General features: G+C 39.8%; 1 protein-coding gene across 8 annotated transcripts in view; it reads left to right on the plus strand.

The window, feature by feature from the left end:
- LOC132406362 (dedicator of cytokinesis protein 7-like) overlaps window positions 1–25443 on the plus strand; it is a 216429-nt gene that overhangs the window by 131750 nt on the left and 59236 nt on the right. For all 8 annotated transcript variants that reach the window (XM_059991923.1, XM_059991924.1, XM_059991917.1 and 5 more), the window contains 11 exons: window positions 1413–1553; window positions 2158–2271; window positions 6346–6516; window positions 11114–11253; window positions 13895–14064; window positions 15290–15444; window positions 17036–17218; window positions 20982–21108; window positions 21727–21811; window positions 23450–23546; window positions 24386–24520. In XM_059991923.1, coding sequence (XP_059847906.1) covers window positions 1413–1553; window positions 2158–2271; window positions 6346–6516; window positions 11114–11253; window positions 13895–14064; window positions 15290–15444; window positions 17036–17218; window positions 20982–21108; window positions 21727–21811; window positions 23450–23546; window positions 24386–24520 — 1518 coding nt within the window. The remainder of the gene's footprint in view (window positions 1–1412; window positions 1554–2157; window positions 2272–6345; window positions 6517–11113; window positions 11254–13894; window positions 14065–15289; window positions 15445–17035; window positions 17219–20981; window positions 21109–21726; window positions 21812–23449; window positions 23547–24385; window positions 24521–25443) is intronic.

Here is a 25443-nt window from a genome sequence, read left to right on the forward strand (position 1 = left end):
GGAAGTTAGATAAGAAATACTGAAATTTCCTGTAGCCTTTTCCAATATGACCTAAGCCTTTGCTGAACAAGAGAAGGAATAAGCTAGATCTGGTTTCTGTTCTTGATGTTCCCTTCTGACAAGTACATACATGTGTTGATGTTAGCTGAGTGATGGGACCCACTGTGATAGGCTGCCAACTGGGCATTGCAAACTGGATAACAGAGCAGCAGGCACATAAATAGGACAGAGTTCACGTGGGTGAGGTACAGTTTCAGTGAAATCTTTGTCTGAACTATGTGACACCATTTTGTGATGCTGAAATTTTTATGTTTGTATTCTTGCATACTGTTTACACATATCAGATCAGTACACAATGCATTGAATTAGAATAAGATAAAACAATAACAATTCAGAATAAAGTGTAAAGGCTACCAAAAATGTACAGTATAAAGCACAAGATCATAACAAAGTATATTGTGAAGACAGGAGTCCATCTTGTCATATGAGAGGTCCATCCAAGAATGATAATAGTGGGATAGAAGCTGTCTTTGAGCCTGGTGGTATGTGCTTTCAAGCTTTCTTATCTTCTCCCTAAAGGGAGAGGGGAGAAGAGGGATTGTTCAGGATGGGTGAGTCCTTTGATTATGCTGGATGTTTTACTGAAGTAGTGAGAGGTCCAGAGTCCATAGAAAGGAGCTGCTTCCCTTGCTGTGCTGAGCTGCGTCCATACTCTGCCATTTCCTGTGGTCACATGCAGAGTGGTTACTGTACCAAGTTATTATCCATCCAGATAAAATGCTTTCTATGTGCAGTGACAAAAATTGGTAAAAGTTACAGGGACATGCCAAATTCCTTTTGCCTCCTGAGGAGGTAGAGGTGTTGGCTGTGATTGGACCAGGAGAGGCTAGTGGTAATATTTATACCTAGGAACCTGAAATTCTCAACCCTATTAACCCTGCCCTCCCCACAAAACTTTTCTGAAGTCAGTGGCTAGTTCTTTTGTTGACATTGAGGGAAAGGTTATTGTCATGACATGTCAACCATTTGATATTCCCATTCATTCATATACTAAAACTTAACCTGTTATACCTCAGCATCCCTATTGTCTGGCTGATACTTGCAGCTTTTTGTGTGGAAAATGAAGAGGCTGAGTCCCCATTTGCCACTTAGAATATAATGTATTGTGGTTGCTCATCAATTAGTATGTATCAATTAATTATAATCATTTGATGCATAACTTATAGCCTGTGTGTTGTCTGAATCATTGTGCCTGCTGTTAGCAAGTTTTCCATTGTACTTGTACCTCACCACACTTGTGCATATGACAATAAAGTAGAACTTGTATAATTACTCTCTCCTTCAGTTTGACTTTGTGTTTCTGAAAATGCATCCTGTAATGAGGTGATTTTGTGACACTTGTTTTAAAACAGGTGAAAAGTATGGGCCATCATCTCCATCTTTCAGACAAGCTTGAGACCACACGGAAACTGAGATTCCCAGAGAGATTTGTAGATGATATAACAGCTTTAGTCAGCATGATCACTGCTGACATTGTCAGCAGGTTTCAGAAGGTAAAATTTGTTTATAATTTATTTCACTTAATAATTTCAGAAGATAACTCCAGGATGAGATGTGAATGGCTTTCTTATTAGTCACTCTACAGGTTACAGCACTGCTCAGACAGTGTAATCTCAGTATTCAATTTTTAAAAAGATTAGCTTTATTTGTTACATCGAAAGCTACAATGAAATGTATTGTTTAGCGCCAATGACCAACATAGTCTGAGGATGTGCTGGGGGCAGCCTGCAAGTGTCATCACACTCCCAGCACCGATGTAGTATGACTACAACTTATTAACCCTAACCATACCTCTTTGGAATGTGGGAGGAAGCTGGAGCACCTGGAGGACACAGGGAGAACATACAAACTCCTCATAGACAGTGGCAGGAATTGAACCCTGACTGGTGGTTGCTGGTGCTGTAAAGCAATTGCATTAACTGCTACGCTACCATGCCACCACATATTAGCTGGGCCTGTTAAAACTGGTTCTGTTAACTTCGGAATGCAGTGCTTTACATTGTGAATGCTTTGGATGTTTTGAGGCTGTTTTTGTCCTAACAGTTTATGATATGATGTTTATGATATTTCGTCTTATGTTTATGTGCATCTTTTCAGGACATTGAGTTGGTGGAGCGGCTGAATACCAGCTTGGCGTTCTTTCTCAATGATTTGCTCTCCCTGATGGATCGCGGATATATTTTCAGTCTCATTCGCACGTACTACAAACAGGTATTTTACTGGGTATTCTGGAGACCTGTAGTGGTGGAAGTCCAAAAGAGTGCAAATTTTACTCCAGTAGCAATAAGGTTATCTCTCTGTGATCCTAGGGTCTCTCTTGGCTGACTAACTCACAGAGTTTGCTGACCTATCTTGGTTCTTGGTACTTTTTCACTTTTAAGCTCTCATCTTGTTCTTCAAGTACTTCCTTTTCTTTGCCCCTCCCATCACTAATGTCTCCCAACCACATGGTTCTCTAAGAAATCAACATTCTTCCAATTCTGACTTATTGACCATTCTCAAATTTAGTCATGCCATCATAGTTTTCTTCAGATGTCAAGGCCAAATCTTTGGAATGGAGAGAATGTACAAACTCCTTACAGACATCAGGAGGAATTGAACCTGTGTTGCTGGATTGACAAGGTGTGATGCACACTGCTCCATTACTATGCCACCCTAGCATTAATACTAGCATTAGAGAGATAGCAGTGACTGATCATCAAATTGACTGATAGTGGGTTTGTTGTGCAGAGAGGTACTAAATAGACAATACTCTATTGAAAATGAATGTGCACAATTATTTTGGGTCATGACGAGGTAGAAATGAAGGTAATACTGAGGTCACAGTTTCAGAATAAGAGAACAGCTGTTCAAGGCAGTACACTAATGAGAAAAGAATTGTTCATCCAGTGTTTGGTGAACTTTTAGAGTTCTCTAAGCAGGAGAGCTGTAGAAGCTTATTTGCTGTGTATATTCAAGGCAGAAGCTGATAGATTTTTGGATAGAGGAATCAATGACATGGTTGAGGAAAGTGTCACTGAGGTAGAATACTTCTTTCCACCCTGTCTCTTGTAAAGATACTATTCCCTTTTCTCAGTTTCTTTGTCACAACTTCATCTGTTCCCAGGTTGAGGCTTTGCTTTCCAGAACATCAAAGATGTGTTCCTTCAAAGAACGGGGTTTCCCTTCCTCCACCATTGATGCTGGCCTCACCCATATCTCTTCCATTTCCCAGACATCTGAACTCATCCCATCTTCCCACCACTTTAACAGGGATAGAGTTCCATTTGTCTTCACCTACCACCCTATGAGCCTCAACATCCAACACATCATTCTCTGCATCTTCTGCCATCTCCACAAGGATCCTACCACCTAACACATTGTTACGTCCCTCCCACTCTCCAGTTTCCACAAGGATCACTCCCTCTGTGATTCCTTTGTCCACTTGTCCCTCCTGGCACATATCCTTGCAAGCAGGCAAAGTGCTACACCTGCCCTTTCACACCTCCATTCAGTGCCCAAAACAGTGCTTCCAGGTGAGGCAGCACTTCACCTGTGAACATGCTATGGTCATCTATTTTATCCAGTGCTCCCGATGTAGTGGCCTCCTGTACATTGGTGAGACCAGATGTAAATTGGGGGAACCGCTTCTTCAAGATCCTCCACTCCAACTGCCAAAAGTGTAACTTCCTGGTGGCCAAGCATTTTAATTCCCATTCCCATTCCAACATGTCAGTCCAATATGCCAAGATGAGTCCACCCTTAGGGTGGAGGAGCTACACCTTATATTCAGTTTGGGTAGCCTCTAACCTGATGGCATGATTATTGATTTCTCCTTCTGGTTTTATATATATCTTGCTCTGGTGTCCCTCCTTCCTTCCCTTTCTTCCGTGGTCCACCCTCCTTCCCTATCAAATTCCTTGTTCTCCAGCCATTTGTCTTTCCCACCCACCTGGTTTCACCTATAAAGAAGAATCACGATTCTTTTGTCATCAAAGAATGTATAAATTATATAATGTTGAGATTTGCTTTCTCACAGATAACCACAAAAGCAAGAAACCTGAAAGAACCCAATTAAAAGAAAAAAAGAATAAAAAATAAAAGACTAAGCAAGAAAGAAAAAATACAAATCATGCAAACAATTGAAGTGAATAAAAGCACTCCAACCCAAAATTGATTCAGATCCAAACCACGGAGCAGCCCAGAGTAGGCCCAAAACCTCACATCAGTTCATCGTATTAATGGGCATGGAGCACAGTAGCTGGGGTAGTCTTCATAACCTCAGCACCATGGAGATGACCTTTGCGGAGATCGAGCTATCCTTCTTCCCCTTCCCCACCTTTTTATTCTGATGTCTTTCCCCTTCCTTTCCAATCTTGATGAAGGGTCTCGGCCTGAAGCATCATCTGTTTGTTATTCCATAAATGTTGTCTGACCTGATGAGTTCCTCCAGCATTTTGTGTATATTGCTTTGGATTTCCAGCATCTGCAGAATTTCTTGTGTATATATGTATATCAGCTCTGATCCCATTGAATGATGGAGGGGCCACGAGAGACTGAATATCACTCTCTGTGGCTTAGTTGTTTTGTTTTGACCGTATGCTTATGAGGAGCCTTGGGATAATTTTTACAAGATATATAAATACAAAGTATTGTTCTTTCTGAGTTCATCACCTGTAATTTTTAAATTTTCTTCCCAAAGATGACAGACAGAGGGAAGAGTTCCTGGCTTAGATTGCCAGTGTTGGAGGCAACATCACAAGATCCCCAAAGCTATTATCAATTATTAAGTATTGATCATTATTAAATTGTAGTGGATTCTGCTTAACTGGGGTAGCCACTTATTTAGAACAATTCTTTAAAAAAAAATTGAGAAAATAGCCAGGATACCCTTGACTTAATTGGGACTGAAACTGTTACTGAACAGTTTCTAAATGGCATCAGTCAAGTGCACTTGTGTGACTGTTAGACCCTACATTGTGCATAGAACAAGCAGTTTTAAGTAGTGTCAGTTGTGTGCTTGACTTATGTTAGCCATTTGGTCCAACGGACACCAATTCAAAAAGCAGAGATTATTAATCATTTTGTTTTTTATTTTGACTTTATAAAATTCCAAACCCTTGCCAAGGTGCCATGGAAAGATTTGACACTAACTGAAAAATTACCTTGGGTATCTGCACTGATTTTGTTCATCTTAAGAACATAGCAACGTACACTGATTAAATTCCTCCATTAATAACTCTTGCAAACAAATACATCATTTTATAGTACTGTAGCAGTATTGGTAGTGTCGTAATTTATTCTGTATTTCATTTAAATATACAAGTTGTTATTCAGTTAAGCGGTAGTTTTGTTTTTTATACCTTTTTAATTATTTCCATGCAACTGTAGCTAATTGGGGCAGCTGTTTAATTGGGCCAAAATGTACTGGTCCTGATAACATATAACAATTACAGCATGGAAACAGGCCATCTCGGCCCTTCTAGTCCGTGCCGACGCTTACATTCACCTAGTCCCACTGGCCCGCACTCAGCCCATAACCCTCCAATCCTTTCTTGTCCATTTCCTGATGTCTCCCAGTTAACCGGAATCCACTCTATTTGCAAATGCTCACTGCCTGAGACCCATTCATTGCAGAATAATTTCTCTTTATGTCTCTCCATAAATGTAGAATCTGTCAGTCCATTTCACAGAACCTTCATTTTGCTTTTGCCTTTCTACAAATGGTGCAGGCCAGAAGTTGAACCTCTTACTGACTTCTTACTTAAGTTCTTCATCTTATTGATTCTGGCTTAAGTTCTTCACCCTTTGTTAGCTATTTAATTCCACTGCAATAACTATGTAAGTTCTACCAGTTCCATCATGGGCACTATCCACCCCAACACTGAGTACATAAGATCAGAAGACATAGGAGCAAAATTAGGCTATTCAAAAGGTGGTGCTTAAAGAAGTTGGCACCAATCATGAAGGATCCTCACCATCCAAGATATGCTGTCTTCTCATTAGTACCATCAGGGTAAAGGTACAGGAGCCCGAAAATGCACTCTTTATTTTTATTTTAGAACAATTCTTCTCCTCTGCCATCGGCTTTCTGAATGATCCATGAATACTACCTTAGTATTTTGCTCTTTGCACTACTTAGTAATTTTCTACATATTCATAGTAATTTTTATATATTATATTGCTACCACAACACAAATTTCGTGATATTTCAGTGGTAATAAACTTGATTCTGATGGAAGGTTTTAAACTTTAAGGTTGTTCATGGTTTCTTTTCACGCACTCTGTGTTTTCTCTTATCCATAGGTCAGCAATAAACTTCAGACAGCGCAGAACCCAAATGCCCTCATAGCTCTAAGGCTGGATTTCATTCGCATTATTTGCAGCCATGAACACTACATCACTCTGAACCTTCCATGCAGCACTCTTTCGCCCCCTGCGTCCCCATCCCCTTCAGTCTCCTCAGCTACCTCCCAGGTAAGCATATTTCTGTTGCCACTCATTGAAACTGTGCTGCAGAGTGATAATGACAGATGTTTAAATTCCAATGTCAAGCAAGTGGAGTGAAATCTAGATGCAAAGTGAGCATATATTCGATGCAGCAAGTTATTACAATCCAGAGATCGCTGCTAGAAAGCATCGTGGAAGCCAGTTGAAGGACAGCGTTCATAGAATCATAGAGCACTACACACAAAGACAGGTCAGGCAACCCATCTGTGCTGCTATTCTGCCTAATCTCATTGACCTGCAACTGGACCGTAGCTCTCCATACCTCTCCCGACCATGTACTTATTCAAATCTCTCCTAATTGTTGAAATCAAACCCATATTCACCTCTGTCACTGGCTGCTCATTACCCACTCTCACCATCCTCTGAGTGACAAAGTTCCCCATTGTGTTCCTCTTTAATATTTCATTTTTATCTTTAATCCATGACCTCTAGTTCCAGTCCCCCCCCATCCTCCATTTCAGAGAGAAATTGGATAAAAGAGGTAAAACTTGCACCTCTTGTAGGGAAGGGGCAAGAGGTCACAGCTAATGAAGTGAAGCTTTTAAAGAGTCAGCACAGGAACAATGGTCTGTAAATTTCACCTGTCTGCAATATAAATTTTATACAGAGAAAATTTTCAAGGATGTTGCTGGGACTTGAGGACCTGAGTTATAGGGAAAAGTTGAACAATTAGGACTTGGAGTGTAGGAAAATCAAGGGTCAGTTGATGGAGATATTAAAAAATTGTGAAGGTTATAGATAGTGCTAAGGAAGCAGGCTTTTTCCACTGAAGCTGGGAGAGATAAACTAGAGGTCATGGGTTGAGGGTGAAAGGTTAAATATTTAAGGGGAACATGAAGGGGATAAGTACATGAGTGGGAGGGTTATGGAGGGCAATGGTCCAGATACATGTTCATGGGGCTAGGTAGAATAATAGTTCAGCACTGACTAGATAGGCCGAAGGGCCTGTTTCTGAGCTGTAATTCTATTTGACTATAATGCAGTTATTCTGTTATTATTTTTGGACACTCTGGGACAAAGTGCCACCACCAATGGCTTTGGCATTGAATATACCTCAAAGTGATTTGGGAAAATGTTGAGGGGAAGGACATTGGTAGTAAGGGGCTCATGGTTTTTAAAGTAATTTTATAATTTCTTTAAAATATAACTTTCTTCTCAAGTTAATCATTCTGCCCTGCTTTTAGAAGAAGGTCTTTCCTTTACAGTTCCCTTCTCATTTTTCTGACAGTGTATTCCAACCCATCTGTCTTTAGTGCCCTTGATTCCTCAGTTCAACTGCTAGGAACATCACTAGAGATGCCCGCATTTTAGGATTTGGTGAGCCATTCCTGGTGGAGAAACAGTAATCTGCAGGCCAGAGCTTAAGAAATTCTGCAGGTGCTGGAAATCTTGAGCAACACCCACGAAATGCGTGCAATAGGCCTGCTTGGTTCCTTCAGCATTTTTTGTGTTTATGTGTGTGTTACTTTGGATTTCCAGCATCTGCAGAATCTCTTGTGTTTATAACTTTCCAGTCCCTGCAGTGTTTGGAGCAGGTTGGGTGGAGGCCTATTTACTAAGCATGCAGTCTTTGGCATTATATACAATAATCCATTGGAAACTGTTCTACAAGCCAATCCAAATCACCACATTTATTAGTTGATTACAATTTATGCATCACTGATCTAGTTCATGTTGGGTATAGTTTGACAAATACTTATTGCTCCAGTTGTGGGGGTCACTTTAAAGAGATAAGATTTATTTTATTTGTCACATGTACATCAAACATACAGTGAAATACAGCATTTGTGTAAATGACCAACACAGTCTGAGGTGGGGGTGGGGGGAGGTCACAGCCCACAAGCATTGTCATACTTCCAGAACCAGCATGGCATGTCTGCAATTTACTAATCCTAACACCTACATCTTTAGAATATAGGAGGAAACCAGAGCAGTACCCAGGAGAACCCATGCAGACATGAGGAGAATTTACAAACTCCCTACAGAGAGCGGCAGAATTGAACCTGGGTTGCTGGCACTGTAATAGTGTTACATTAACTGCTATGTTACTGTGCCCTGCTATGCAAGATACTGTAGCTTGGACCATTTAAGAGCAGTCATACTGTTTGAATTTATTTTACCGCAAACCTAGATGCTTGGGACAGAATTGAAATTGGCCGTTAGACTTTTATTTTGAAATGACTTTTTTTTTGGCTCTCAGGCAAATAATTAGCCCAGAAGTTAAAAGTAGGTATGATGAATAAGAGATTCTGCAGATGCTGAAAATTCAGAACAATGCATACAAATGACTGGAGGAATTCAGCAGGTCAGACGGTATCTATGGAAGGGAATAAAGAGTCGATGTTTAGGGCCAAGACCCCTCATCAGGACTGGAAAGTGGGCAGGAGGCAGAATAAGTTTTGCTGCTCTTTTCAATGAACTCCACCTTATTCTTCCTTTATCCTCCTTCCTTCATTCCCTTCCATGGATGTTGCCTGACCTGAAAGGTTGGTATGAGATTTGATTTTAATTTAGTCGTGCAAAGTGTCAATTGAATATTGTCTGATCCTTGTGATACTTTCAGAAGCTGATGTAAGGGCAACACTACCTGGGTTGTGAGCTCTAGTGTTTGTACTGCTGATTTTACTTCCTGAGTAGATATAAAGGGAGCTTTTCTGGTTGGCTGCCAGTGACTAGTGGTGTTCTGCAAGGGTTGCTGTTGGGTACGGCTCTTTTTTACTTTGTATGTCATTGATTTGGATGACCAAACTAACAGCTTTGTTGCCGAGTTTACGAATGATATGAAGAATAGTGGAGGGGCAGGTAGTGTCGAGAGCCCATTGAAGGATGTAGGATTAGGATTGAAGGATTAGGAGAATAGCCATTGAAGTGGCAGTTGGAAAATAGTATAGGGAAGTTTACGGCCATGTGTTTTAGTGAAAGGAATAAAGATGTAGACTATTTTATAAATGGGGAGAAAATTCAAAAATCAGAAGTGCAAAGGGATTTAGCAGTCCTTGTGCAGTATTTCCTAAAAGTTAAATTACAAGTTGAGTTGGTGGTAAATGCAATGCTAGCGTTGATTTTGATCATATGTAATGCTGACACTCTCCCTCCTCCCAGCTCCTTCCAGCCAGCCGTCCCCTCCCAGCCCCTTCAAACCACACTGCTTGTGGTTTAACCTTAGCCTAATTAAGGGACAATTTACAATAACTAATTAACCTACCAATGTCTTTCGACTGTGGGAGCCACGCAGACACAGGGAGAATGTACAAACTCCTTACAAACAGCAATGGGAATTGTACCATGGTCACTGGTACTATGAAGCATTGTGCCAACTGCTATGCAAGTGGTTTGAGTGATTTAAGGGTTTAACAACTTGCATTTAACAAATTACTTTGTGTACCAACCTTGTGTCTTTCAATATGTATTGTGGATTTTATGTGGAGTGCAGGTCTGAACAATGGTTTCCTAAAAGCTGTGAATCTCAGACTAGTCAGTATTGATTAAAATTCATTTGGACGTCTGTGGTATGGATGCGAATCAGGTGTGAAGGTTGTATGTGGTTTCAAAGAAATCATTGTCCATACATTGTAAATATGGAGTTGTCCTTTGATGTATGGTACATAAAATATCAAGCCCCACGTTGGGCCAGCAGACCTTTTGACCGAAAGCATCTCCATATGATGCCTTGTTTAGTTGAATAAAGAAGCTGCTTTGTGTCTACCAGTAATTTTCTCCGGTGATTTCATTCATGCAACAGCACTAGTGTGCTGGCATTGGAAAGGGTCAAGACAAGGTTCATGAAAATTATTCTGGAAATTAAAATGTTAATGTGTGGGGAGCGTTTGATGGCTCTGGGCCTGTATTCACTGCAGTTTAGAAGAATGAGGGGAGAGCAAGATCTCATTGAAACCTATTGAATGCTAAAATACATAGATGGGGGAGAGAATGTTTCCTATAGTTAGGGAGGCTAGGACCAGAAGGCACAGCCTCAGAATAGATGGATATCCATTTAGAACAGAGATGAAGGGGAATTTCTTTAGTCATAGGGTGGTAAAATTTGTGGAATTCATTGCCAGACAGTTGTGGAGGCCAGGTCATTGGGTATATTTAAAGTGGAGGTGGATAGTTTCTTGATTAGTCAACAGTTTCAAAGGTAGCATGTTGAAAGCAGGAGAATAAAGTTGAGGGGAATAATAACTCGGCCACAATGGAGTGGCCAAGCAGACTTGATAGGCTGAATAGCCTGAATCTGCTCTCATGTCTTACAGTCTTCACGGCTAATGGTGATGAACTATGTAGTAATTTTTTTCAGAAATGCCAATTGCAACAATTTTTGGAATTGTTGAGCACACGATTTTTATATAAGTGAACCTCCAAGTGCTCTAGTTTCCTCCCACAGTCCAAAGATGTACCAGTTAATACGTTAATTGATTATTGTAAATTCTTCTGCAGCCGGAAGGGCCTGTTCTGCATTGTATCTCTAAATAATTAAATAAATCCAAGAAATTGGCATTGAGACAATGAGGGTTTGTGAACTCATAATTTGCTGCTGACAAAGGCACTGTGCTTTATTTTTCAGAGTTCTGGTTTTTCCACACTTGTTCAGGATCAGAAGATAGCCAACATGTTTGAGATGTCGATGCCTTTTCGTCAGCAGCACTTCCTGGTTGGGTTGCTATTGACAGAGCTAGCCTTGATTCTGGAACCGGATGTCGAAGGGTAAAAGCACCAAATTATCAGTTACTGAAAACAGTGAAATAAGTGTTAATTATGCAGAGATACAGACTCACTCTAGTGTCCCTTTTCAGCCCTTGTTGTTGGTGCTGTTTATTCATTTGTGGTTAGATGGTTAGGATTATTTGCAAGTAAAGGTCAAAATATAGTTCAGGATGCGGTTCCCAACTCATTGTCCAGCAGCAGTGAGGGCAGGATTGGATCAAGGCTTGTCTTTGTGCACCTCCGTAAGACATAAGAACAGAATTAGGGTATTTAGCCCATCGAGTTTGCTCCACCATTTGATAATGGCTGATTTATTTTTCGTCTCAAGCCCATTCTCCTGCCTTTTCCCCATAGCCTTTGACACCCTTACTAATCAAGAAACTATCAATCTCCACTTTACATATACCCAATGACTCATCCTCCACAGCCATCTGTGGCAATGAATTCCATAGGTTCACCATCTGGCCAAAGAAATTCCTTCTCATCTCAGTTCTAAAGGGAATTCCTTGTAGTTTGAGGCTGTGCCTTCTGGTCCTGGACTCCCCCACTGGTGGAAATATCAGAATCAGCTTTAATATCATAGGCATAGATTGTGAAATTTGTTGTTATGTGGCAGCAGTACATTGCAAAACATAGTAATAAAAAAACTATTAATTTAAAAATGAAGTATATATTAAATTAGTACAAAAAGAGAGGGGAAAAATACTGAGAAAATGTTCACGGGTTCATTGTCCATTCAGAAATCTGATGGTGATGGGGAGGAAGATGAAGAAACGTTGAGTGTGTGTCTTCAGGCTCCTGTACAACCACCTTGATGATAGCAATGAGAAGAGGGCATTTCCTGGGTGATGGGAGTTCTTAATGCTGAATGCTGCCTTTTTGAGACCTGGCATTTGAAGGTGTCCTGGATGCTGGAGTGGCTAGTACCCATGATGGAGTTGGCAGAGTTTACAACTTTCTGCAGCTTTTTCCAATCCTGTGCAGTGTCCTCTCCATATCAGATGCTGATGAGTTAGAATGCTGTCTACGGTACATCTGTAGAAATTTGCAAGTCTTTGGTGACTTATCAATTTTCCTTAAATTCCTAATGAAGTATAGCCGCTGTTGTGCTGCCTTTATAATTGCATCAATATGTTTGGTCCAGGTTAGATCCTCAGAGATACTGACTCCCAGAAACATGAAACTGCTCACCATTTCCACTTCTGATCCCTTGATGAGAACTGGTGTGTACTTCCCTTCGTGAAGTCCCCAGTCAATTCCTTGGATGTTGAGAGCAAGGTTGTTGCTGTGATACCACTCAATCAGCTGATCTATCTCACTCCTGTACACCTCCTCATTACCATCTGAAATGCTACCAGCAGTAGTTGTGTCATCAGCAAATTTGTAGATGGTGTCTGAACGATGCCTAGCCACGCAGTCGTGGGTGTAGAGAGAGTAAAGTGGTAGATAAACATATATCTTTAAGGTGAGCTGGTGTTGATTGTCAGCATGAGAAGATATTTTGGATTTCATAGACTGTGGTCTCCCAGTAGGGAAGATCACAGACGTGGAATCTTCTCCACGTCCACTCTATCTATCTAGGCCTTATAATGTTCGGTAGTTTTCAATGAGATCCCCCTCATTGTTTTAAACTCCAGTGAGTACAGGCCCAGATCAAATGCTTTTCATACATCAACCTTTTCATTCCCAGCTTAATTCTCAAAGCACTTCAAAGGTTTCAAGGTACTTTTAATGTGAGAAAAATGTATACAGTATACATCCTGAATTTCTTTTTCTTAGCAACCATCCACGAAAACAGAGGAATGTCCCAAAGAATAAATGACAGTTAAGTTAGAACCCCAAAGCCCCCCCCAGCTCCCCCCACCCACACATAAGCAGCAAAGCGATGATACCCCCCAGCATAAAAAGCATCAGCATCCCTCACCGTACTCAAGTATGTCAATTAAAGACAGACTTGCAGCACCCCAAAGACTACTTGTATATCCGATAATTTGACATACCACAAGTGCGCACACGCCCTCTCCCTCTCCCCCTCCCTCTCCCCTCCCCCCTTCTCCCCCCCCCCCCAAGCCCTCCTTTATAGAGAGCCTCTGCATGTCTTTGTCAATGACCTATTAAAGTCTTGAGGTAGGTTTTCCTCCATTCAGAGCTCTCAGCATCTAGCCCTTGCTCTCTTCTCGCTACTGCCATTGGGAAGCAGGTATAAGAAACTGGTCCCATAACCTAGATTTAGGAACAGTTATTACCTGTCAACCATCAGGCTCCTGAATTAGTGTGGATAACTTCACTCACCTCAACTTTAAACTGATCCCACAACCAATAAGTATGTCCCTTCCACCCACACCCATCCATCCCCTCCCAGCCTCTCCCCTTCAGAGGGACTCCCTCTCAAAGACTCTACAACTCATATTCTCAGTATGATTTATGTACCTACTTTTTAAAAAATTTGAAGTTTGTCTTTTGCGAGTTTGTTTCTGTGTAGTTTTTCATTGATACTATTATATTTCTGTCTACTGTGAATGTCTGTAAGAAAATGATTCTCAAGGGAGTATATGGTGACATGTACGTATTTTGATAATAAATTTACTTTGAATTTGAACTTTGACCCTTTTGTGCATGTGTGTATGATTTTATCCCCCAGCTTATTCTTTCTACACAAGAAGGCAATTGGTGCAATCCACAACCTATTGTGTAGTCATGACGCAGATCCTCGGTACACTGATTATGAGGTAAAAGCTCATGTTGCAAAGCTCTATTTTCCTCTAATTGGCATCGTGATGGACACCCTGCCTCAGCTGTATGACTTCACGGGTAAGGAAATGAGCACAAACTTGTGTTCTTTTGTCAAGTTGCTCAGACATAACCATTGTTCAAGATTCAGTATGTTGAAGCACAGTGCTGAGGATTTCATGTCCCACTCTGTTTACTGAAAGTGAACACAATGCTTAGAGCAGAAGCGACAATTGCAGATTAAAAGATTAGCTTTATTTTTCAAGTGTACATTGAAACATACAGTGAAATTTGTCATTTGTGTCAACGACCAACACAGTCTGAGGATGTGCTAGAGGGAGCCTGCAAGTGTCACGCTGCTTCCAGCACCAGCATAGCAAGCCCACAACTTAGTAACCTTAACTGTGTTACATTGGACATGCTATGTTGGTACCGGATTGTATAGCATCACTTGAAGTTAACCCCTAACACACTCTGGGTGTCTTAGTCATTAACGCAATCAGTGTATTTCACCGAATGTTTCGACATACTTGTGACAAATAAACTTGGATCTTGATCTTTAGTATGTGGGAGGAAACTGGAGCACCCAGCGGAAACCCACATGGTCACGGGAAGAAAGTACAAATTCCCTGAGGACAGTGGCAGGAATTTATCCATAACTTCTGGTGCTATATAGCTTTGGCAATGCTACTCTGCTATTCATTTATAGCATGAACAATATAGTTCTGTGAAACAGCCTGAGACTACTTGCAGCAATATTACCAAGTATTTGACACTGACATATCAAGAGAAGTAAAGATTGGCCAGAGATAGATTTTAGCGAATGCCTTGAGGAGGAAGAACCCTTGAAAGATCTAGGAATATAATTTCAGAATTTAGGCCCTGGTTCACAGTCAAGAATTTAGAATCAAAGCAGCATAGATGTCAGAGGACTGTGGAGCTGGAGGAGTTTAGAGAATTCGAGAAAGTCAAGGCACTGGGAGAATTTGAAACCGGCCTTCAGACATATGATGAACAATTCACTGGCATTTGAAACAAGCTTGTGAAGGAGGGAGATGAGGGGCAAAGGCAAGAGTTTCAGAGGAAGAAGTACAACAAACTGTAGAAATGTGATTCAAACATGTGGGGATAGGCATTCTTGTAAGTAGTTTGAGGTATTACAATGTCAGAAATTGTGATTCTTAACCATAAATGTGATCCTAGTAATCCCTGAATGCTGTGGTAATATGACAGGAAGTGTACTGTGACCACTGGAAGAATCGATTTTATCTCATCACAAGTACTTGCTGCTTCTGTTCCTCAACAGAAAATGGCAACCAGAAGGGACGCCTGACAGCTTCAATGATGGACGAAGTGGACAACGAGAACAGCAGCATGATCAGCCAGACCATTGCCATGGCAATAGCAGGGTCACCTGTGCCCCATCCAAACAGAAACGCCCCTTTCCAGCTCCCTGTTGTGGTAGGATACCAAATGGTGATGACAGAATGAGTTTGTTCAGCAATATGCTTATTGGTTTATTTGTTTGTTTTAATCAGTTAATTCATAACAGAGAACTGCCATTTTTATGATAGATAAATGCAAGGAAATAATAAACTGTGTGATCCCTTAGTTATCTGGATAGCCAGTTCTACAGATTCACCGTCTGGCTAAAGAAATTCCTTCTCATCTCAGTTCTAAAGGAAATTCCTTCTAGTCTGAGGCTGTGCCCTCTGATCCTAGACTCCCCCACTGTTGGAAATATCAGAATCAGGTTTAATATCATAGTAAAACATAGTAATAAAAACTATTAATTTTAAAAAGTATATATTAAATTAGTATAAAAAGAGAGGGGAAAACTACTGAGAAAGTGTTCATGGGTTCATTGTCCATTCAGAAGTCTGGGGGTGGGGAATAAGAGGCATTGATAGAGTGGACAGCCACACCTTTATTCCAGGGCAGAGATGGCTAATAAGGCAGATAAGTGATTGAAGGAAAATATGGGGGAATAAGAAAGGTAGGTTTTTTATACCCAGAGAGTAGGTGGTGAGTGGAAAGCAATGCCATGGGTGGTGGTGGTAGCAGATACATTGGGGGCATTTAAGAAACTTTTAGATGGGCGCAAGGATGATAGAATAATGGAGGGCTATGTCAGATTGATGTTGGATTCGGTTAAAAGGTCAGCACAACATCGTGGGCCCAAGGGCCTATACTGTGGTATAATGTTCTGTGTTCTATAATCTCTTTGAGTGAATACTGGATCATTACCATAGATATAGTTCTGGTACTTCTGCCCAACCTTGGGATATCAGTGACTTGTTTTTCTAGTAAATTGGACCAGGCATATAACATCAAGGTCAAGTTTGCCCTGCTTTGGCAACAAATACATGCTAAGGACTGTTTTAAAAATGTGGAAGTACAAATTGTAAATAAATACATTGGAAAAAAAATCATCAAATTTCACTTCCTCCACCCATGCACTTTTTATTCCCTCCAAGTGTCATTCTCCTGCTGAAGTTACCTACAGGCTACTTGATCAACTCCCTATGACAGTGATTTTAATAATTTCCTTGAATTATTCTAGAAAAAAGGTAAAGGCTCTTCTTAGGTAAGCCTTTAAAATAAGTTTTCAACTATAGTAGGAATTTCCTTATATTTAGCAAATGGAATGGACTTACAGAAGAGTGAAGTTAAATCAAAATCAATTGATGGCTAGCTGGATTTTTAAGTTGGTTTTCTAGATGCATTACCAAATAAGTCACCTTATTTATATTGTTTTGTGCCCTTTACATATCTTGCCAAATTGTGTCAATAAAAACATTGTCTAACTAACCTGCTGTGCTGCCAAACCATACAATGATTGTAGTTTGTGCCACTTATTTCTTCATAGAGGTGAGAAAATTATTTTAAATAACAGTTTTTTAGTTTTATCCAGATTACATGGGTTTGTTTAGTAATTAGTAATCACTTAGAGAAACTGATTCATTCAGCTCTGTGGGCCACCTTGTTGTCCAGCTGCAGACATTTCTCCTGAACGTGGTTATATTGTAATGCAGATTCTGTGCCTTTGCAGCCCAGCCGGCAATATGCCACACTATCGGCAGAATCAAGTCGCATCCTTCTCATCTGTTTCCTCTGGGTCCTGAAGAATGCAGACGAGGAGATCCTACAGAAATGGTTCACAGACCTCTCAGTATTCCAGCTGAACCGTCTATTAGACCTCTTATACCTATGCATATCATGCTTCGAATACAAGGTAAACTCCGAGTTCCAGGGACAGGAGTGTCTGTTTTTACAAATCACTTTCAGTAGCCACTTTTAATTGGCAGGGGTGATTGGTGATCCATAAAGTTGTGGTAGTGTATTTGTTCTTTGCCCCTGGGAGTCTTTCTGAGTAAGAGGCTGGAAATTCTCTAATTTGCATTTCTGTTTAACTGGACTTCCTCAGTCACACTTCATTTACTTTAGCATCAGGAGAACAAATTTCAGAGCGGTTGTCAACAAACTCGACTGATGTTTGAACAAAGAATTGCTATTTTTATACAGTGATAGTTGTATTCAAATATTAATTCAACAGAAACTTTGTGCACTTCAGAATCCCATCATTTGCATATTTAAGTACCAATCATAATACATTTTTCAAGTGTTAAACACATTTAAATCTATATGTTAAAGGTTAATAATACTTGAAAATTAGTAAAATGGCTGTTCAACAGTAAGTGTTGCCTGGGATCCTTCATTTGCATCTTTATGCTCAGTGACCTTGGTTCCCAGGCTTGAACAGAAAGGCTGTATAAGAGTTAGACTTTTAATGGGGCATGTTCGGCCTGGGTGACTGCACTATGTCTGCACACTGTCGCTCAGCTTATTATCTTGATTGTTGTCTTAGTGAACTTCAAGAAGTAGTAAAAGAGTACAAAGGGTCTGTTCTCTATTCTGTTAGTGCACCATTTTAACCCTTGCTTTGCTGCAATTTCCACAATGTGGTGTCTCCAATGAAAAAGCAACACAAGCAGCTGCATATGAGTCTTCAAGAAAGAATGTATAAGTGGTATTATGATGGGGGAGGGATCACACTAAAGTTCAAGTTTAATTGTCATTTAATCATACACGAATACCCATGAATACAGCCAAGCAAAGCAACATTACTCCAGGGCCAAGGTGCAACATGCAGTTATCCACAGTCACATACAGCACAAGGCACAAATAGCACATATAAGATAACAAGAGCATTTAAGGTACAAGCACAAATAAGATATCAAAAAAATAGTCACACAAGAAAAGTATAGTCCAACCCTTGTGTCCGTGAATGTTGCAGAAATCTGCAGTCGACAGCAATACATCTTGTCTTCTGCTAAGCGAACACTGGGGTCAGCACTGATTCCAGCTTTGTCACCGCAGCACACCAACTCCAACACCTCCCTCTTGTGCGGCTGTACATGGACGGTACCGTAAATTGAAGCCTAGTCCTTGTTACGACGGAAGCCATGCAGCTCTCCCGCCATCCTTTAACAGGTCAATGAACTGGGCTTGCAGTATTCCACATTGACAATGTTCAACAGGGTCTTGTCAAAGCAATTAAAACAATTACTCACTGTTGGACTGCACACCTTCTTAGCACACCAACTCCCTTAATGCTTCTCTGACACAGACAGCAATACAATCTGCACCAAGTAGACCTTCAGTACTTAATGTCCAGCAGGGTCTTACAATTGTAAAAAAAGTACATTTAAAAAGGACAATAATAGCTTTGGTTGACACCCCAAAGAAGATGCTGTGATCCCCCATTTTCAAATTCCAACAAACATTGTGGAGCCCATGAGCACTAACTCACTATTTCTGTTCTCTTTTTGCGCTAATTTAATTTTGGTATTTATTTCTTTGTCATTTATTGCACATTTCATATATTACACTGTACTGCAGCTGCAAAGCAACAGAAATTTCATGACATGCCAGTGATAATAAACCTGATTCTCATTCTAAAGTTTTATATTGAGTAATCTATATTAAATACAGATGACCCTTCCCTGTTACTGCAGTTCAAGTAACAGAAATTCACCCTTACAGAATTCACAAATTGCTATCGGAAAATCTGTGATACTGAATAAAATGCACTTTCATGAAAGTTATTTGACAAAAAATAAAGACCATAAGACATAGGAGCAGAATTAGGCCTTTTGGCCCATTGAATCTGCTCCACCATTACATCATGGCTGATTTATTATCCCTCTCAACCTCATTCTCCTGCCTTCTCCCTGTAACTTATAATGCCCTTACTAATGAAGAACCCATCAACCTCCCCTTTTAAATATACCGAATGACTTGCCCTCTAAAGCCATCTTTGGCAATGAATTCTACAGATTGATACTCCATCTGCCTGAAGAATTTCTTCTTTATCTATATTCTAAAGGGACAGCCTTGTGTTCTGAGGCTATGCCCTCTGATCCTAGAATCTCCCAATATAGAGAACCTCCTCGTATCCAGTCTATCTAGCCCTTTCAATATTCGATAGGTTCCGATGAGATTCACCACCCCCCCACCATTCTTCTAAATGCCAGCTACTATAGGCCCAGAGCCATCAAACACACCTCATATCTTAACTCTTTTATTCCCAGGATTATTCTCGTGAGCCCCCTCTGGACCCTCTCCAATGCCAGCACATCCTTCCTTAAATAAAGGCCCAAAACTGCTCACAATAACACTATTGTTTTTTCAGCTCACATTTTCTGACCCATGCTCAGTTTGATTTCACATTAGAGACAGTTATCTAGGAACACAGTCCCTGTAACATGGATCACCAGTGAGACCTTATCAGTTATAACTGTCATTAGTCAGCACAGTATTTGGAGTTTTCATTGGTATTTTTGATTAAACATGACTGAGATCCCAGCCTTCTAAAGTTGATTGATGTAATTTCTATTGGCAAAGCTATAAAATGAATTCTGTTGACTTAATTTGGTGTAATATTTGTGAACTTTTAATTTCACTTCTGTCAATAGCTTATTGATCCTGATCTAAGCTTGATTTCAAATACAATGAATTCTGGTTGATTGAGGCAGACATTTATTTGCAACATATCTTAAAGCACAAACAAATAGAGAAAGTAGCCAGGTTTCCCTTTGTTTGGAACACTATGCTGCTTAATTGGGACAGGAGACTGTAGCTGAACAGTTTCTAACTAGAATTAGTAGCATGCATGTTTTGTGGTCATCAGACACTACACTGTGCTTAGAACAATTGCTATCTCTTGCATATTTATTTTCAAAAAGCAGTGATTTTTGTCACTGATAGTTGGCGAGTAATAAACAATAAAACAATTCAGAACTGTTTTGCACATTGTGGTTCCAAGCATTCAGGCATTCGGTTCCAAGAATGCCAGAAATGGCCGGGAGTGAAAATGAAATCGTTTCACTGCTTCAACAAGGTAGGAATGACAAAAAATTTGAAAATATCGACAATCAAATTGAATGTTACAATTAAAATGAATATTTGTGGATGCAATCATTGAAAGCACTATTTGAAGGCAGTCCACTATCTACACTGATTTTGTTCACTTACTGTCAATCAAAAGAAAAAGTCTCTGATTTAGTTCCTCCATTGATAACTATTAGGATCAGGTACACAGTTTTAGTTGCTTTGAGAGTGTTCTAATTTATTCAATTTTTCATTTAAATACATAATTCGATACTCAGTTAACAGTAGTTTGTCTTTTTTATAAATATTTCCAAGAAGCTTTGGCTAATTGATACAGTAGCTTAATTGGGACAAAACGTACTGGTTCCGATGTATCCCAGAGAACTGGAATCCACTGTATTTAATCATGTGATTGTAAAACTTTTTAAAAACCTAAAAGCGGAATTGAGCATCTTACAATAGCTAATAATCATGCTGTTGCCCTCTTGTTGTCCCCTTGTTCCTCCAGTTCTTCAAATTAAATAAGGCAAGAATAAACCAGGAATTAAGGAAGCCTTACAGTTGCTATTAAGGTTTTCATGAGATGATTGATTTGTTGGTTTCAGGGTAAAAAAGCTTTTGAACGGATTAATAGCCTGACATTTAAGAAATCTCAAGACATGAAAGCTCGGCTGGAAGAGGCCATTCTTGGCACCGTAGGTGCACGGCAGGAGATGGTACGGCGCAGTCGAGGTATGGCAAAAGCAATTTCTATGTCTACACCTTGTAGAATGGGGCTGAACTGTGAGGTTGTTCATTTAATGCATACACTCATCCACTTCCAGAAATGGTCAATGCCTGCTTATCCCATACCCATCGTGCTGATACTGAATTGCTTAACTACCGAAAACTAATGGAAAGCAGGTGTTGAAGCTGGATGTACATTGGTACCACATGAATGCAGATTGGTGTCAGTTTATATTATGATTTGAAACTGGAAATGTACCCTTCATTGTCTTTATTCACCGAGCATTAATTGGTTTGGTGTTTGTTATCAAAGTCATAGACAGCAGCTTTCATTACATGCAATGTCATTAAGGAACTCAGTTCCAACAGAGCCCAAATTTAGCATGTGAGCCAGGGATTAGAGTCAAAGTTGTAGAAAATACTCTGTGGCCTTTTATTTCCTGAAGTTACTTAAACTGGTGGAATGGATGAAAATAAAACATGACCATAACTGTTACAGTTAATTCATAAACCCCCCCCCCCCCCCCACTGTTTCAAACAAGTTGAATCTGTTCTATTCCTGATTAATAGAGAGAGGACTCTGTTGCAACTGATCCAAATCATTTATTTTCCAACCTGATGTAGAGAGAAGCCCATATGGAAGCCAAGAGAATGTCCGTTGGAGGAAGAACATCACTCACTGGAGGCAGAATACAGATAAGGTTGACAAGTAAGTGCCTGCTTCGACAGATCTAGATGTTGAGCTTTGAAGCTTTTGAATAATGAAGAAGAATAATAGAGGGAAAAGGGAATAGTAATTACTAACAATAAATGGAAGGCAGAGCAAGCACATAACTTTATAAGTAAACCCCCAAGGTCCTTGACCTTCCAATTCCCTGATTATTTTCTCATTATCTTGCTCAACAACTTCTGTATCTCCAATGAAAATGCAAAGTGCAGGTGCTCAAAATCAGAAACAAAAACAGAAAATGAGGGGATCAGGTATCATCTATGAAACATTGGCAATGGTTCTGTTGGATTAGGGTGTAGAATTGTTATTTTTTCTTGTAGTTGTCTTTCCTATGCTTGCTTACAATTTTATATAATCACCTGTATGTGTGTAATTGTTCAGTGAACTTACAGTAATTGGGTTATAGGTAATTCTGCCTTTTTCTAGAAGTTTCTCTGCAGCCTATGCCACGCCACTGAACCTGATGGTTTCATAGGTTGCATCCTATCAATAGAATCTCATTTATCTGTGTGAACTAGTTTTTAGTATAAGACAACCACAACTTCTTTGTTCTTTTTCTTTCTTTGTTTGGAATCAGAATCAGATTTAATATTACTGGCATATGTCTTGAATTTGTTTTTGTAGCAGCAGTACATTGCAATACATAATAAAGAAAACTACAATATAAGAAGTGTGTGCGTATAATAAGTAGTGCAAAAAGAGAGGGAAAAGAAGTCATGGGTTCATTGTCCGAAAAGAAGATTGATGGCGGAGGGGAAGAAGCTGTTCCTAAAACGTTCAGGGTGTGTCTTGGGAGATGGGGTTCTTAATAGTTGTGTCGTCAGAAAATTTATAGATGGGGTTCGAGCTGTGCCTAGCCACACTGTGATGAGTGTAGAGAGAGTTGTTCTTGTAACTTTTAATAAAACGCCAATAGACACCAAGTTTTATGCATCATTCTTGACTGATGATGAACCTCTGGATCATTATCACCAGGTCCAACAGTTCCCTTCCACATCAGAATTTTGATTCTTTTTCTGTATTCTCTCCATTTTTTGTGTATTTTTAAGATGTATGAAAAAAGTTCCCATACAGGATAGTTTCCCTATTTGCTTGTGCTAATTCCAAGTCCAACATGCACAGGCTTGAACTTACCAGGCTCACTAATGAAGTAATTGGTTTCATCTTATGTGGATGCAATGAAGCCTTGCTGGCCTGTACCATAACTCTTCCACTACAGACAAGTTACTTTTGTGTGCAAGCAAAATCTACATGCCAGCGTTTTACTACCAGCCATGACCTTGCCTTACATTTGACTCCCAACAGAAGTCAAATCTTATCAAAGCTTATCAATTTCTTTATCTCAGTAATAGGTCATCTATTGGGGATCCACTGCTTCAGTGTTTTCCCCAACCTATGCTTTTCTTGGCCCATATGTAAAGGAAGATGGTTACTTTGGGAGTATGTACATTAAGGGATATGGGGAAACAGCAAGAGTAGGCTTGCAAAGCAAAATGTTTTCTTAGTTTCCATACTAATATGCCTGAATTACCCAACTGTACCATGGGCTGTAAATTTTCTTTTTTCTCTCTCCCCCCCACCCTTCCCCCCTCTCTATCTCTCCCCCACATTCTTTAGGACAAAGTCTGAAATGGAACATGATGCCTTAGTGGATGGGAACTTGGTTACTGAAGCTAACCTTGTGATTTTGGACACACTTGAAATAATCGTGCAGGTAAAGCATTAAATCTTGTGTCCAAGCAAGTGGTTAGTTTTGCCACAGTTAGCTTCTGTGATTGTCAGATTAAGAGTCTGAGATGCACCAGTTACATGAGAGTAACATAAAGCAAATAACAGCCATTGATTCATGTCTTATAATGTCCTGATCAGTCATCATGTCTTAACTGAAAGTAAACAATGTTGGAGTTACAGCATTTCACTGTTGGAAAGAAAATAATTAGTATATCTGCCGTGCAGTTTCCAAAATATACTGAAGTTCAAAAGCAGTTAGAGTTTAGGATAAAATGCATTGTAGTTTGCAGGGAATCAGCTGGACTGTTGGTTAAAGAACTTGGGTGTTTTAGATTTAGCTGTAAAGCACCTGAGATTGGAGCCATGCTTGATGCCTGTAAGGGAATGAACTGGAATGAATCAAAAGAATTTATTAAAACCAAATGCAATAAGCTGGGTTAATGAGAAGGGGATAAGGAATTGTTAGATAATATGTGAATAAACTACATAAAAACAATTACAACTGAATGTAAATAAATGAAAAAAATCATGGTTTGGATGATACTACCTAATTTTAATTTAGACGGTGTCTCATGTTGATTAAATACAGAAGATTCTGCCAAAATCCAGAGCAACTCACACATATGCTGGAGGCATTCAGCAGGTCAGGCAGCATTTATGGAGGGAATAAACAGTTCACATTTTGGCCTGAGACTCTTCATCAGTATTGGAAAGGAAGGGGGAAGAAACCAGAATAAGAAGCTGGGGGAGGAGAATGAGCATCCTGTTTCTCCAGAATTTTGAGCTTGCTTTCACATTGATTGTATGTTTTACATTTTATAGACAGTCATGGTGACAGAATCCAAAGAAAGTGTGTTAACTGGAGTGTTGAAAGTCATTTTACATGGCATGGGCTGCAACCAGAGTGCCCTCTTCCTACAACACTGCTTTGCTACCCAACGGGCCCTTGTTTTCAAGGTAAGCAGCATGGCCCACTTTCATTAAACTTGTATCTAAGTTTGAAGTTAGGTCTTGGCTAGTATTTCAGGATCCAGTGGGGCCACATACAACTAGTGCCTGGGAAACCTCTGATCGAGCTTCAGGTTCCAAAGTAAGTTTCATCCAACAGGTAATCATGCCACTGTGCAACCCTCTGTCATACATTTGTTCTTTATACATTGAAGCACTGTGAATTCAGTATTATAATCCTAAATTGTTAATAAAAACTTATTAAAAAGCTCATAAAAGCTTATTATTTTTGGGATACATATTTAAAATGCACAAGTAAAATATTTTCACTGAAGTTCAGTGATATTAATCTCCCACTCCAGCATTAAAACATTTTGTAGTTGCAAGCACTAGATCCTAATACTTTTGTGACCAGCCCACCTGCCATCAAAGACATAGACACAGAAAGATGCCAGAATAAGACAAGCAAAATCATGAAGAATACCACCCACCCATCAGGGAAGAGGCTTCGCAGCATCCACACCAGGACTACTAGGCTCAAAAACAGTTACTAACCCCCAGCTGTCAGACTGATCAACAGCCCCACCCCACCACCCCTATATACATATCAGCTAATGTCACTTCATGTACATACAATCAGTCTATAAATACAATAGTTACTTCTTTGACATAGTGTTAGACAGAATTTCTTTTTTTTGTATTTTTTTCATTTGTGTTCTTTATGCTTGTTGTTCTTAATGCTGCATTAAATCAGGAATTACAATCATTTCATTCTCCTTTCTGCTTGTGTACTGAAAAATAACAATAAATAATATTGAATCTTCTATTAAACGTTACGAGAGCAGAACTCAAACAAAAAAGTGGAACTAAAGAGAACAAAGAAAATATAAAGGAAAAAGCAGTTGTGGTCATCTTATTCTCAGACTAAAGAT

This window comes from Hypanus sabinus, chromosome 16 (assembly GCF_030144855.1).
Source record: "Hypanus sabinus isolate sHypSab1 chromosome 16, sHypSab1.hap1, whole genome shotgun sequence".
Taxonomy (NCBI): Eukaryota; Metazoa; Chordata; class Chondrichthyes; order Myliobatiformes; family Dasyatidae; genus Hypanus; species Hypanus sabinus.